The sequence below is a fragment of the Brassica napus genome, chromosome C6 (genome assembly GCF_020379485.1).
Source record: "Brassica napus cultivar Da-Ae chromosome C6, Da-Ae, whole genome shotgun sequence".
Classification (NCBI taxonomy): domain Eukaryota; kingdom Viridiplantae; phylum Streptophyta; class Magnoliopsida; order Brassicales; family Brassicaceae; genus Brassica; species Brassica napus.
Window position 1 is genome coordinate 46,369,576 of NC_063449.1, and position 14,845 is coordinate 46,384,420.

Consider the following 14,845-nt stretch of genomic DNA (forward strand, 5'->3'; position numbering starts at 1 on the left):
TAACTGTGACACTCATGTTCATGGTGGCTTCTTCCACGGTGACAGCTCGACCTCTCATGAAACCAACCATGGGTGCACCTTCTCCTTCCATAAGCCTTGTGTAACATCTCAGGCTTGGTGAAGAAACAGGTTGCCGCTGGGCCTCACTGATGCGGCTCCAACACTGCTCTGGAGAGCCGATCATGTTGTTAACGGTGAGACTTATAAAGACTTGAAGAGGGACGCTGAGATATAGCTCCTCTGTTACTATTGCTTGAGAATAAAAGATACGTTTACTCACAACAAGGTTTTGCAAATCTGGCATACATAAAATTTTCATTTCTTCTCAAATCCAGACAATCTTTTATCCTTTGTCAAATCGATGAACTACTAGACGAAAACATGGCTAACCCCTAAGCCCTGCTCAAGTCAGGGACAGTAGAAACAAAAAAACATACCAACAATCAAAAGAGATCATGATCCCTTAACTAAGTCTTCACTTCAAGAGAATCTTCAATCCGTTGGACAAGTTGTTTCGCCGCCAAAGCACCCTCCTGAAAAGCCATAAGCTTCTTAGTGAGCTCTAAGTGAAAAAAAAAAAACAAAAGGCATTTAAGAAGTGAAGGAAACTCATCATACAAATCGGTCACAAGGCTCCCCATCTTTGAACAGGATAAACGTAGGAAGCGCCTCGATCTTGTATTTATTAGCAATACTCGGGTACTTCTCGGTATCAATCTTCACCACCTGGATCTTGTCTTTCAATGTTGCACTCACTTCGCTCAGAATCGGAACCATGAACTGACAGGGACCACACCTGCCACACAATAAACAGGCTACATTGCATCCCAAAACCACAACCAACACTAGTCAGAGAAAACAAAACTCACCAGGTCGCGTAGAAGTCGACAAGAACAGGCTTGTCAGAGTTCACAAGGAGGTCATCGAACGAGTCGTACGTCTGCTTCTTTGCTTCAATCTGTATAGTAATAAACACGACATTGGTTCGTCAGTAAGCTCAAAGCTAAACCGGGGAGTAGATAAAGCCATAAAGGAAGACACTTTAAGCACATCCAAAGCCTTATAGACTAACCCTTGACACGTGCGTAGATAGACTAGTTCATGTATTAAATCTAAGTTTAGTTTTTTTCAGACAGAACCTAAACTGTTTTTAACAAGGTTAAGAAACACAAGAAGGTAGTTTACAGCGCGGGGAGTGGATCGAGTTGATGAAGATAGCGAGGAGAGGTTTAAGTCTCCGGTTCGAATCCGGCGAAGTGGGAACTGGAATTTGACGGCGGAGATAGAGCGCGGAGTGAAAGCGGAAACAGTGGACGAGTCTTTCCGATTCAGAGATGGGATTGTAGATGGTGAGAGAGAAGTAGCCGCCATTGAAACGATCTCGTGATTCTGATCGCAGAGAAAGGTCGACACTTTTATGAAAACTGCTGTTTGGGTTTTGACCAAAGAATGTGTCTGAAAGGAAAGTGACAGAAGGTAGTAGAAAGAGTTGGTGATCCACTACTGTCGAGTCCACGGTGTATTTATTGTATTTTATTATTTGTTATGGGCCTTATGGCCCCACATAAACACAAAACACGGATAGCTCTTTTTCCCAAACTTCTTCACTGTAACCCAAACCCAATCCCAATAAATCTCTATAAATTTGTTTTCATCAATTATTTTATGAACCTTTTTAACATTCAGGATTTTTCTTTCTTAAAAGAAAAAAACTAATGTAGACCAATGTGATCATTGTTTGTGGTAAGAACACAAACCTCAAGGACCAAAGTCTTGGCTTCTCTTTACCACAATGCAATGTACAACCAAGCAGGGTTGGTTTAGAGGTACTTGAGAGAAAAACCCAATACGGTATCCATAGTTCGATTCCGCTTGGCCACCAGAGATTTACATGATCGACACACCGGGGTCCCACAGATTAGTCGGCCCCACTAAGTGGGGACCGGAAACTGTGGTTAATCAAAAGAAAACAATGCAATATACTTCTCGTAGATAAAAAGTGTTCTTACAGCAGTGCAATGTAAGGGTATATGCATTGATCACTGTTTTAGTTTCCTGAAGAGGGAGTAACGAATATATTCTTGTGTGGGGACTCTTCAAAGATACTTATGTAATAACCTAATTAAAAAAACAGATACTGCTAAAGAAGAAGCAGCACAGGTTAAAAAAAATGGAGCTTGAATTAGGTCTGAAGATCACTAGGGCAAGAGACAACGATGTCTCTTCCTCTACAGATTTCAAGGTTTCCAGAGATTCTCTTGGTCAGCTCTGGCATTCTAGAGAAACCGATTATGTGTTCATCCTCACTCTTCGCCTAAAAGGTTTCTTCATCATATAAATCTATATTGAAAGTTTCATGCATATTTTTTTGAGAGAGATTAAAACTGAAAACTGAATGCAGGATTCAAGAAGGATGGTATTGACACTGAGATCAACAAAGAAGGGGATATGATTACTATAAGAGGAAGGAAAGAAGTTGAAGAAATGGTTTTGGTCAAGTGGGTGAAGTGGAGAAAGGAAAGTGAGATTAAGGAGTTCAAGAAAGTGTTTCGGATTCCAGATATAGTCAATCTTGACAAGATCAAAGCTAGGTTTGATGAAGAAGACGGGACTTTGACAGTTACATTTCCCAAGAAAGTTAAGGGGATAACGGGTTGAAGATTGAGGAAGTGGAAGTGGAAGAAGCAGAGAAAACAGAGCCAGAAACAGAGAAAACAGAGGAAAAAACAGAGCCAGAAGAAGAAATCAAAGAGGAGAAAAAACCTGATGAAGAAGCAGAAGAGCCGAAGATGGAAGAGGAAGAAGAAGAGATAATGGAGGAAGAAAAAACAAGGGATCATGAAGAAGATAGAGAAGAAACCGAAGAGAAAGATAGTAAACCAAAAAAGAAGAAAAGAAAAAAAGTTATGTTTTCCATGTGTTGCTGGATCTACTCTGCTTATGTCAATCATTGTTTTCATTATTCAATTGATCCAATCCAAAAAAAAATGAGATTACTCCTTAGGGGGCTTTAGGTTTAGGGTTCTTCTTGTTTTTTAGGTGAAGAAGAGAAGCGTGAGGAACAAGGAAGATCAACATTGTTTATGTCATTTATATAGTTATTAGATGTTACAAGGTCTTACCAAAACACATGCAATATCATCTTTTTCATTTATTCAAAAATTCAATTGAAATGTGAACTCAAGATCCATAAAACTTTTATTACCATGAGACATTACAGCCTCTATTTAGAACACAAGAGAGGAAACAGCTTAACAACCTTTAAGCCTATTTAGAGAACTCAATGACCCATAAATGATATGCAGGGCACACAAATTTGCAACTTGCAAAACCTGAATTAGCAGCCATAGCTTCATACTCAGCTTTTGTTCTCTCTTTTCCTCCAGAGAGTTGTGTGAGCATCAACAAATCCATATCAAATGCAATGTTGGCCTGCACATCTTTACTCTCTGCCTCATCTGGAATAACTAGCTCCATGATTATCACTTTCCCATTCTCCGGTAATGCCTTCCAGCAGTTCTTGAGAATCTTTGCACAGTCTTCATCATTCCAATCATGAAGCATACGCTGGAAAACATATGAAGTAAGTAAATATAAAGAATAAAACACCTGAGAAGTATTAACATATTAGACAAGAGTAACATATGAAGTAAGAATAAAGAAAAAAAAAACACCTGAGAAGTATTAACATATTAGACAAGATTAATATATGAAGCAAGTATAAATAATAAAACACCTTAAGAAGTATTAGCACACTAGACAGGAGTAACATATGAAGTAAGTATAAAGGATAAAAAAACTTGAGAAGTATTAATATATTAGACAAGAGTAAGTGTTTGTGGCTGTGTCTTACTTTCAAGATGATAGCATCTCCTCTTGGGATTTCTACAAACATATCTCCAGCCACATGTTCCACATTAGGATAAGAAGGTGCTTGTGCCAAAGCACAAGTTAGATCAAAATTAATACCCTTAATGTTTGGATACTTTGAAGTAACAAAACCTAGTGTGTTTCCAACTCCTCCTCCTACATCAACCAACACATTGATTCCTTCGAAACCTTTATAAACTTCAAGAAACTTCTGCATAACTCCAACGCTGAATCCAGTCCGGTTAAAGAGTTTGCTTAGTCTTTCATCTGTGCCCATGTAATCAAAGAGCTTCAACCCACCATTGGCACGAGCAAATGCATCTCCTCCCTCTAGCACCACATCTTTCAACTGTGCCCTGAAAAAGTTTGTAAAAGAATAAACCATTTTTGTAAATTATACTCCCTATGTTTCATAATGTAAATTATTTTACATGTAATAAAGTTATTACACTTTAAAATTTTAATTTAAGATATAAACTAGATATATTTTAATAAATAAAAAACAGCATAATTTGGTTGGTCGTACAATAACCAATAAATAAAAAATTGCATAAAATGTGAAAATAACTAATATTTAGAAGAAAAAAAATTCAACAACTTAGATTATGAAATAAAAAAGAGAATACAGAAACTGTAAATAAATCAAGAAAGTAATTATTACCATGTGTTGAGGAAGACACTATCAAGTTCAAGAATGAACTGAGAAGCAAGTGTCCCCATTTCTTCAATATTGTATCTCAAGAAATACTTACAAATGGGCTCAGCTTTGTACACCCTCTCGCCGTCTACTATCTGACACTTGACCATTGAGTAACTGGCGAGTAAACGAAGCATACGGTCCAGTAAAACCGGTGCTTCAGGGTTACTAGGCGGTGTGGGAAGCCGAGTAGCTATCTCAGACGGTTTGAGGAACGATCCAGATCCATTGACGTCATCACGAGCAGCTAAGTAGAGAGCGTCGATGACACCGAGCTCAATGGCGGCTTTGAAAACCATGGGGAAGGTAATGTAATTGGCTAGCCTCACTGCCCTCAAACCAAGCTCGGTCTCATCATCTCCATTAATCTCATTCATGGTTTTAGGGTCTACAAGGTGTCCCATTATTGATTTTCCTTTCTCCTCAGTGAAGCTAATGTTCTTAGATGAAAAGAAAGAGAAGAGGATATGTTTTCTCTAGATGCATCTTTGTGCTTCCTTTTATAGGCGAATAATTTATTAAACCTCATCGATGTCTATGATAATTTAATTGTAATTATTTTGATGTAAAACTAACATAAAATAAGTAAAAGAGAAGGGGATGATCTTCATATGCATAAAATATTAAGCATTATTTATCTTGTTTTATTTGCTTTGACAGTCCACTATGGATGGCCGAAGAGTAGTTATTTTGAATATTAGCCTAAAATAGTTGGCAATCACATCACTGAGGACTGGGGCGGACGCAGGTGAAGTTCACGTGTGGCATGTGGTCCGCACTATTTTTTTTGTTTTCCTTCAATAATTAATATAGATTTTATGTAAATACCTTTAATTTATATGTTTTTTTTTATAATGAATGTAGTAAATTGTTGGACCTGTCCCTGATCGAGGACGTTCCAAAACACAAGGCGCCGAGTGACTGTGGGACTTTTCATTCAAAAAAATATATTCCTCAAAGCAAGCAACCACGTTAAACACGCAGAAACATAAGCAAGGAGCTATCAATGGTCATTAGTTTTTTTTACCAAAATAATGGTCATAACTTTTGGCTGAATAGTTTTTGTTAAACATGTAATAGGCTGAATTTAAAAATATTTTTTAGATAATGTAATAAGCTGAATTGGCATTATTATTTGGTTGAATAGGCTGAAATTATTAAGTTACACGAATTACTAAATTTGTTAGGTGGAATTGCTTAAAAAGGTTTAAATTGTGAAAAATGTGAGGAAACGGGGAAAAATATGGAGAATGGTAGGTGAGCATGCATAGATCCAAATCTAGTGGACACTGACTTCTGATGAACTACTAATTTATATTTTATTAATTATGAACTAGAATTCGAATCTCTTCGCAAGATTGTCATGATCTTGATCGTGTTCAGTGACCATTTGCCTTGTGAACTATTTTCCATTCTACTATTCATGCACACATGTTACGATATTTTTAGTTTATATCCATAGTTATATCTTACACTCTTGTTCATAAGTTGTAAAGTGTATTAAAGCTAATCGCTATTCACTGGTGCTTAGAGAGATTACTATACATCTTAAAATATTTACGTTATAATAGTTATAGTCTGCCTCCAATAATTCCATTATTCTAATTGGTGTACGTCTGGATATCAGTTTTGATATGGTTTTTTTTTACAAAGCGTATATTTAAATTAGAATTTTGTGTTAATGAACAACAAAGATTTGGGTGGTTGAGCAACCCCAGTTTACATCTTCGAAATATTTACATTATGTAATAGTACAAGTTAGCAGCTAGTCAATCAGCGATGATAATCTTATAAATTCGTACTTATTAGATGGACGTGGGCCAAGTCTGCATCCACTAATTAATTACATTACTATAATGGATGTAGATCTGAATATCTGTTTATGCTGGTGTACAGCTAAATACTGAGGCATTTTCTTTTATCTGTTGTTTTTTTTTTGAAATCTTACATATAAAATACATAGTATAGCACTCTTGTGTAATAACTTTAAACATAAAAATGATTTCAAAAGAAAATTAACTTTGAAAAAAAAAAACATTTGTCATTCCAGTCTCCAGACATACACCAATCAAACATAATTCTTTTCTACATAAACCGATCTAGATCTAAGCCAGTGTTTCTGTTTCACTGTTTGGTTAAAATATCTAAGATTCTAAGTAGCAGAACATGGTAATATAAAAATATATTTTGAATGTTTTGTGCTTAAAAAAAAAAAGAATGTTTTTTGTATCTGATTTCTATAAATCCTGATTTTCGTACGTGTATGAGCTAACGAGCTATTGGTCTAGTCTCAGGTCAGTGTCTAGCCAAATGAGAACATCTTGATTCAATACAATTAAATAAAACGTATTGTGGCACTTGTTGAACAAAACTCATCAAATTAACATAAAAACAATCTTCGGTAAATGAATAGTTTACATCTTCCAATTGGAAAAAATGAGCCTATGTATTGAAACCCATTCTATTTCAGTTTCTATCTGATTTGCTGGCCCATAAAAACAGTTCACAACGTCTCGGTTCAAACGAAAGAAATCAGAGGCGTGCTGAACTTGTTGTGTAACTTGTGTTTCAATCTTCTAATCATGTTGGGCCTCCAGAAGTAAATATAAATGCCGGAATTTTATTTTGTGAAACTTTTTTCTTTTAGTTAGGGTTTTTCTTCCTTTTCTTATTTGATTTTATTTGAATAGTATGCAAAAGATAAGAGAATATTTTTCTTTTTCGTTATATTGGAAGACAAAACGAGACACGTATTCGGTACATTAGTTTTTTTTTTTTGTAAAAGCCTTGAAATGGAAAGCATGAACCGTCAAATCTTGAACCTCCACTCCAGGTTGTTCCATATCGAATTCTTCTTCCTATTATTTGGTTATAACTTGGAAAGAAAAATAAAGTTAAAACTTTTTCTCAATCAGATGGTATACTAAAACACACACACAGCTTCCATGGCTACTAAATGAATGGATAAATTGATTTTTAAAAAGAAATTAGCAATATAGTTAATTACGGTAACAATATAGTTAATTTTAATAAATTTGCAAAAGAAAAATATAGTTAATATTTATAATTACGGAAACATAATTTCATAAAATCATGATTATAAAACACAAGTATGTGAGAATATGTACTCGCTTTGATATATATTTTTTAATTAAAAGCTACGCTATAAATTCATTGTAAAACTGTTTTCCTGATAATCTATAGATATTCACTCGTTTTTCTTACTAATAACAACCCTACTTTATTTGTGAGAAATACAAAATTCGTCGTTCTGTCAATTTATATACATTTTAACTGTAACAATTTGATATATATAAACCAGCATGCATTTTATATAATATTTTCACATGGATTTTTTCTTTCACTAAATCTTGTATCATCTTTCATTTTCTTCTTTTTACATTTTCAGCCTTGTTGTAAAGGTTATAAATTTTAAATTAATAATATAATTATAAATTAGTTAGAGACTACATTAAAATGAGATGAATCGAGTGGTGGTGTATGTACAAGTGTTGTGATACGTGGGTGATGATGGTGAAGGATGGTGCTCTTCGTGTGGAAACCACACTCTTCGTCTTTTCTTTATTGATCAACCTCTTTCCACTATTTTATCTCACTCTAATCTTCGCAATGCTTTCCAATTCACCAATCCATTCCTTTTATTGCTTTATATATAACGAAACCCTACTTACATATGTTCACTATCTATTTGTTAATAGGGGTTTTCACTTTCAAACGGATATAATTGCTCATTGTAATCTTCAGGGGATCTAAGAATTGGTATCGTGAATAAACATCTGATTCGTATTTGATTTAACAAGTTACAATAGAAGCTTTAAGAAACTAACAAAATGAAAATCAGTATATAATACCACTACATAAACAAAGAAGAATTCGTGAATAAACCTTCTTATAGCTTCTATTGTAACTTGTTAAAACAAAAACAAAAGCAAATTAACTGTATTTCTTGTATATTTTGGTTGAATTGAAATACATTAGTTTCCAACTCTGAAACTTCTAAAAAACTCCCAGAATAAACCATTTCTATTCAATATATAATAGTTTGATAAATCCTTTAAATTTTTAATAACTTTTGGTCAAACACTACTAAAAAATATACAATTATTGATAACTTTTGGTCAAACATTACTAAAATCAAACTGTATAGAAACAGTGTGATAGGTTTACTCATCTTCCCTTATTTTCTCCTTTTTGATTCCTTTCTTTATCAAGACAAGGGTACGCAAAACTACCAAAAACAAATGAGAATCTAAAGAGAAAGAATTTTAACCCCCAAAAACTGATTTGATGAGTATGATAATAAAAATGAGAAAATTATATAATCTGTATATGTTGACTCTCTTTACTATATATTCGCATACACTCTCATGATCCTTATATATTATCCCAACATATACTTAGCTGATGGTTTCATCTCGTTGATGTACTAATCCACTACCATAAGAAAATATATGATAATAGTATTTTTTTTTTTAAAATCAGTAGGTAGTGGATAAAAGTTGATGAAATAAATATGCTCAACATAAATGGGTTAAAGGTGCGAACAGCAAATAATCAACTTGAAAATTCCTTTTTTTCCTTTATTTAAGTATGTTCTTCTTTTTCCCTAGAAGACATGCATGCCTTTGCTTATGAAGATGACACAACAGCTTCTTATGTAACTGCCTCTTTTGGCCTCACTAAGGATTTCTATCTTAACTATGCAAAATGGTGAGAAAACATTCATGAATGTGTTTTTCACATCACCTTTCTTTATGGCTTCCCATTTCATTTTATTTGTAGTTATATGTTTTGTCCTTTGTATTTAATTCTTCAACGATAATGCTATCTCTTTTTTTTCTCTGTACGCGGACGACCAACTTAGCTTCTTGAATCGAGCGCGGACGACCAAATTAGCTTCTTGAATCGAGCGAATTTATATTAAAAATTGTTATTCCATAGTCTAATTTTTTTTATAAATGATCACAACGTATGCCACTGCAGCTAATTCGCTTATCGTATTTTTCATAGTTAGGGGTCATATTACTACATCAACCCCAAAAAACATGTCTAGAATTACCGCTCTTCTATAAACATGATTGTAATATTATATCTGATTAACCCTAACTTAGTGCCGTTTAGTACATTATTTTTCTTTCCAATATCATAAATTAGTAAGCAACAAAAAAACATTTAGTGGTGATGTTCCACATATTGTCTCCACCAAGGCAAAAAGTATACTCCAAAACCTCCATAAATAGAATAAGCTTGGGCGTGTGTTCTCCACACTTACACGACTCTCTAGCTCAAACAAAAACAAAACACACCAAAAAATATTGAAAAAAATGGATCAAGGTCGTAACATGGACATAGAGAAGGAATCAACAACAACCTTTGACTACTCCAAACGCGCTCAATGGCTACGTGCCGCGGTGCTGGGAGCCAACGACGGTCTTGTCTCCACCGCGTCGTTGATGATGGGAGTTGGCGCCGTGAAGCATGACGTCAAGGCTATGATTCTCTCGGGATTCGCCGGAATGGTGGCCGGAGCTTGTAGCATGGCGATAGGAGAGTTCGTCTCCGTTTACTCTCAGTACGACATAGAGGTAGCTCAGATGGAGAGAGAGAGTGGTGAAGTGGAGAAGGAGAAGCTTCCTAGTCCACTACAAGCAGCAGCTGCGTCTGCGCTTGCGTTTTCTGTGGGTGCGATTGTGCCGCTTTTGGCGGCTGCGTTTGTGAAGGAGTATAGAGTGAGGATTATTGCGGTTGTGACGGCGGTTACGGTGGCGCTTGTGGGGTTTGGGTGGTTAGGAGCGGCGTTAGGGAAGGCACCTGCGGTTAGGTCTTCGGCTAGGGTTTTGTTTGGAGGGTGGTTAGCTATGGCTGTTACCTTTGGGTTAACTAAGCTTATTGGGTTATATGGACTTTGAATGGCTCGTGAATAATCTATTGATGAGATCATGAAACGTGACAGTATGTTTTAGTTTTATTGCAATACTTAGATTTGATGATCATAGTGTCTGAGAGACCTGTTTTACGGTGGATGTTGACATGTTGTAAACTATTACGATGACGGTTCGTTTTATTTCCGGCAACTTTGATAGAAGTTTCTGTAATAATAATGCAAACGTTTATGTTAAAATGGAATTTAATGAAACAATAATCGTTTTGCTGATAATATAGTCTATATGATTGTGACTTTGTGATTTTATGGAAGAATAAGTTGTGGTTTGTCAAAAAAAAAAAAAAGTTGTGCAGGTTTGTCTATAAAAGATGCCAATAGAAACAGTTGAGATGATTTAACAAGTTTTAAAATATAAAAAGTATTAATCTCTTGGTCATATAAGTTGTGTTCACTCCTAACATGATATGAATTAATATTGGATCATATCATATATTTTTGGACATTAGTTTTAGTTAAATAATTAGATCATACCATATGCTGTTTATTTATTTCTTGGCGCAGTTAAAGAAAAATATATTTTTACTACTAATTAACTTTTAAAAATCAGTTAAATGTCTAGATGACATATAAACAGAAATCCTTGGGAAAAAACAAGTAGTATAAAGGTTGATATTAGATACAGTAAAGCAATGGACCAGAGTTCAATAGATCGATCACTCATAGCATCATAACTAATCAATGATCTTGACAACATTCATAAAGTAAGAAAAGAGAGATACTTTACAATTGTTGTCGTATATAATTTATAAAATCTGATGTATTATTATCTCCATTCATGCTTTCCAGTTTCCACATCTCCATAAGCAGCTCTTGCTTTTAGTTATACATCCCCCAAAAGAAAAAAAAAATATTCGTGCCGTAAACAAAAGGATTTAAATCAAAATTCGTTATACTAACTGGAAGTAAAACTGAATCTAAACTTTAACCAAAATTCAGTGTCTATAGTGATCTATATATGATACTTTCACTGGTTTAAGTAAAACTCGATATTATGATTTTTAAAAATGGTGATAAGTACGGAGAAACAGACAATTAAGAAAAAGGGTGATATTTGTATATATCAAAACTCAACCTCTTTCCCTGCAACTTTGCTAGCATTGAGGTTTATGAATCATTCTCATGGAGAAAAAAAAGAGCAAAAAAAAAAAAATCCTAAAAACAAAACCCCTCTTGTATCTCTCTTTCTCTCTCCCTCTAACCTCTCTCAAAATCTTCCGTGAATGCTCTTCGGTTAAAGCAGGGAAGATGTATCTGTTCATCCTGCATTGACGCAGACATGGCATAACAAGGCATGTCACCTGTGTGAGTGTGATTCAAACTCCATCCAAAGCAGAGAGGGGATCTACTGTATCTTGAAGATGTTCTTCAGTTTCACAACTAGCTTCCATTCATCCATGGATAACTCATCCTGTAGCATTTTCATCTGTGTTTAGTTTACGAGTTAGACCACTTCTCTCTAATTCAAATTGGAGAAAACCAAATACAAGTGGAAGCAACTTCTTCTTCACTTACCCGGTAGTTAGTTTTGAGTATGTCGATGGATCTCCTCGATATGTGACTCACAAGCTCATCTTCCATCTCAAAATGCCTCCCAAACATTTTCTGCTCTTCAGGGTAGGAACGATACTGAAAGTTTCTCCCATTTCTTTATTCTTGTAGTATAGCTCAGTGTTGAGACCTTGCTCCTTGAACTGGGTTATAATCTGACATACCAAACGAAACACCATAATTTTGAATAATAAGTACACAAAGTGATAGCTCAAGCCATGCGTAAGAAACTCACCCCAGTGAGCCTCATGTTAAATTCAGTTACAACATCTTTAGTTTGCTGTTTCATTGCCTTCACGATAGGAGCATTCTTGCATGTTTTCCATCCATATAGCCTATCCACCTGGATGTTGAAAGGATTAATTTTCCACACGGGAATTAACAACACAGAACAAAACTCTTATCTCACCTTATTCAATGCAACAATGAACTCTTCTCTGGTCCTCTCTCGGATGTTCTCCGCAGGGAAATACGTTGCACCAATCTGCTGAGTAATACCTCCAGCCTCTTCCACCTGAATCGAGGCAGAGTCATTGACTTTTTGGCGAGCTGTTTTTTTTTCTTGTTGGCGTAAACGGGACGCTTTGTGGCAGGCTCACCGTCATCTGCAACAGGGAGACCTCCACCAATAGCAGTCAACTGGTTCTTAAAAGCCTCCCTCTTCTGAGCTTCAGCCTTTTGCTTTGCTGTTAGAAGCTTTCCCTCCAGCTTCTTCCTCAACAGTTTCTCCTTCTTCCTGCGCTTAGCCTCCTCAGCTTGCTTCTCAAGCTCTTCCTGCCTAAGTCGCTCCTCTTCCTCCTTCCTCAGTTTCTCCTCCTCTTCCTTCTTCTTCCTCTCTTCTGGCTTCTTGCCGCCGCGCAAGAGCCTCTTGCATCTCTCTAACATGTTTAGGAATTTTCTTTCTTCTTCGCCTCAGGCACTGATTCTTCTTGTTTTTCTTCCTTAGCCTCCACAGAAGAAGCTGCTGCTTTTTTCTCCTTCTTCTTTCTCTTTTTCTTCGCTGCAGCAGTCTCTTCTTCTCCTTCCTTCTCTAGAGATGCAACTGGCTCAGGCTGAACTTGAACTTTCTCTTCTGGAGCAACAGGGGCTTCTCCAAGTTCAGCAAGAAGCTTGTCCAAATCATCCTCTTCCTGTACAGTCCTTCCACTCTTTTTCTTCTTCTTCTTCTTCTTACTCTTCGCAGTTTCCACAACCTCCTCACTTTTACTTTTACCAGTCTCTTCAGCAACTTTTTGAATAAATAAAAAAAAAATATATATATATATATATGTTAGATGTTAAAGACAATTAATCAAACATGTGAATTAGGGATGTTTTTAATAGATTTTATTCGCAAATAATTATTAATTCGTTAGTTTTTTTTTTTTTTTGAAAGCTGGATATTAATTCGTTAGTTTTTTTGTATTTTCTATGCGAAATTGTTGTTTTTCATAAACATTTCTACTTCAACATTGGTTTACAAGCATTTTCAATTGCAATTTCTATCTCCATTTTGTTTGTAGCAGCACTTCTTTAAAACTTGCCTGTATTTGTATAAACACAGATCATTTGAGTTGTAAGTATATCACACGATGCCAAGTAGATAAACCAAATGAGTTTTTTTTTCTGGAATCAAAGCAACATTGATGTTTTTTGAGTTTTTAGACAACACACGACTGAATAAAATACACACCACTAGTCACAAAGGCCTTCCTTAAGTTAGGCTTCAGATTTGAGTTTTTTTTAAGCTCAGGTTGTCCTCAAAGGTGGAGACACCAATATCACTCCATCTCCTCTCACAAACAGATACTGAATATTGCGCTTTATCGTCTGCAATCACACAACACCAAAACATATTACAGGGGAGAGAGACAAAACCCACTTATCCTAGTCATATCAAAAAAAAAAAAAACTAGCACAACTAGAGGAGAGTCTGAGCAAAGAGCATCTTTAAATGCACTAGGGTCTAAACAGAAACTCATTGAGCTGAAAGTTGCATATAGGAGATATGAGTGTAAACAAAAGCTAAGAGACACTTGTTCTCTAACATCATCCTTAACGTAGAGCGATATTAACCCATCAAATATTCATCAAACACCATAAGATTTTAACACAAATCCTATTTTGCGTTAACAAAGAGCGTACCCTGACAATCTCTTCGTAGGTCTCGTCATCGATTTCTACTGTCGTGATAACTTCTTCAACATCACCCAGAATCATGTTCAAGTGCTGATCAAACGCCTGTCCGAACAAAACACAAAGCAAAATCAGACATAAGCGGGGAAACCTAAAGTCACCAACTTTGAGGCTCAATCCATCAAAGCATTACAACCCAGAACCCCCAATTACATCTAATCGCCATAAATCGAAAATCTTTTACTAAAAAATCGAAACTTTCAAAAAAGGCGCAAAACCCTAGAGAAAACGCACGTGAAGCTTGCCGCGGAGTTCACGGTCAGAGCGGAGCTTGACATAGATTCTCTCGTCGAGACTCAGACGAATCAGATCTAGTGGCTCCCTCACGGTGGCGTCTTCCTCGCCGGACATTGTGTAAACACAACACTCTCTGAATCGCACGGCCGCTATTTACAAACCCAGAAGAAGCAGCTTACACGTTTCGTTCTTAGAAAGGTTTGGGCCAAGGCCCAATTAAGGCCCATATGTATTGAGTCTAAGTCCAATGTAGTTGCAACAAGAAGTGGTAACAATTATGAAACATCAGTTTGCTTAGCTTATAACATTAGGCATTTGTTTATTCTAGAGGTATTGTGTTTGTTTCCATGTTT

The 14,845-nt window shown here is 35.8% G+C and overlaps 4 protein-coding genes and 1 pseudogene across 4 annotated transcripts; 2 read left to right on the forward strand and 3 right to left on the reverse strand.

The window, feature by feature from the left end:
* Nucleotides 1-296: 296 nt before the first annotated feature.
* LOC106421652 (thioredoxin Y1, chloroplastic) lies at nt 297-1,496 on the reverse strand. The gene is made up of 4 exons (XM_048761505.1): nt 1,186-1,496; nt 870-958; nt 619-796; nt 297-533 (listed from the first exon to the last, which is right to left on the reverse strand). The coding sequence occupies exons 1-4, from the start codon at nt 1,369-1,371 to the stop codon at nt 468-470; spliced, it is 519 nt and encodes a 172-aa protein (XP_048617462.1). The 5' UTR covers nt 1,372-1,496; the 3' UTR covers nt 297-467.
* A 170-nt stretch (nt 1,497-1,666) lies between these two features.
* LOC106421648 lies at nt 1,667-3,023 on the forward strand (annotated as a pseudogene).
* Nucleotides 3,024-3,175: 152 nt separating this feature from the next.
* On the reverse strand, nt 3,176-5,140 carry LOC106354648 (indole glucosinolate O-methyltransferase 5). The gene is made up of 3 exons (XM_048761506.1): nt 4,532-5,140; nt 3,854-4,226; nt 3,176-3,567 (listed from the first exon to the last, which is right to left on the reverse strand). Exons 1-3 carry the CDS (start codon nt 4,969-4,971, stop codon nt 3,268-3,270), a joined length of 1,113 nt encoding a protein of 370 aa, XP_048617463.1. The 5' UTR covers nt 4,972-5,140; the 3' UTR covers nt 3,176-3,267.
* Nucleotides 5,141-9,833: 4,693 nt separating this feature from the next.
* Nucleotides 9,834-10,745, forward strand: LOC106357362 (vacuolar iron transporter homolog 2). The gene has a single exon (XM_013797040.3). It carries the CDS (start codon nt 9,913-9,915, stop codon nt 10,495-10,497), a length of 585 nt encoding a protein of 194 aa, XP_013652494.2. The 5' UTR covers nt 9,834-9,912; the 3' UTR covers nt 10,498-10,745.
* A 2,918-nt stretch (nt 10,746-13,663) lies between these two features.
* LOC125589161 (sm-like protein LSM3B) lies at nt 13,664-14,845 on the reverse strand. The gene is made up of 3 exons (XM_048761507.1): nt 14,490-14,845; nt 14,205-14,300; nt 13,664-13,889 (listed from the first exon to the last, which is right to left on the reverse strand). Exons 1-3 carry the CDS (start codon nt 14,604-14,606, stop codon nt 13,809-13,811), a joined length of 294 nt encoding a protein of 97 aa, XP_048617464.1. The 5' UTR covers nt 14,607-14,845; the 3' UTR covers nt 13,664-13,808.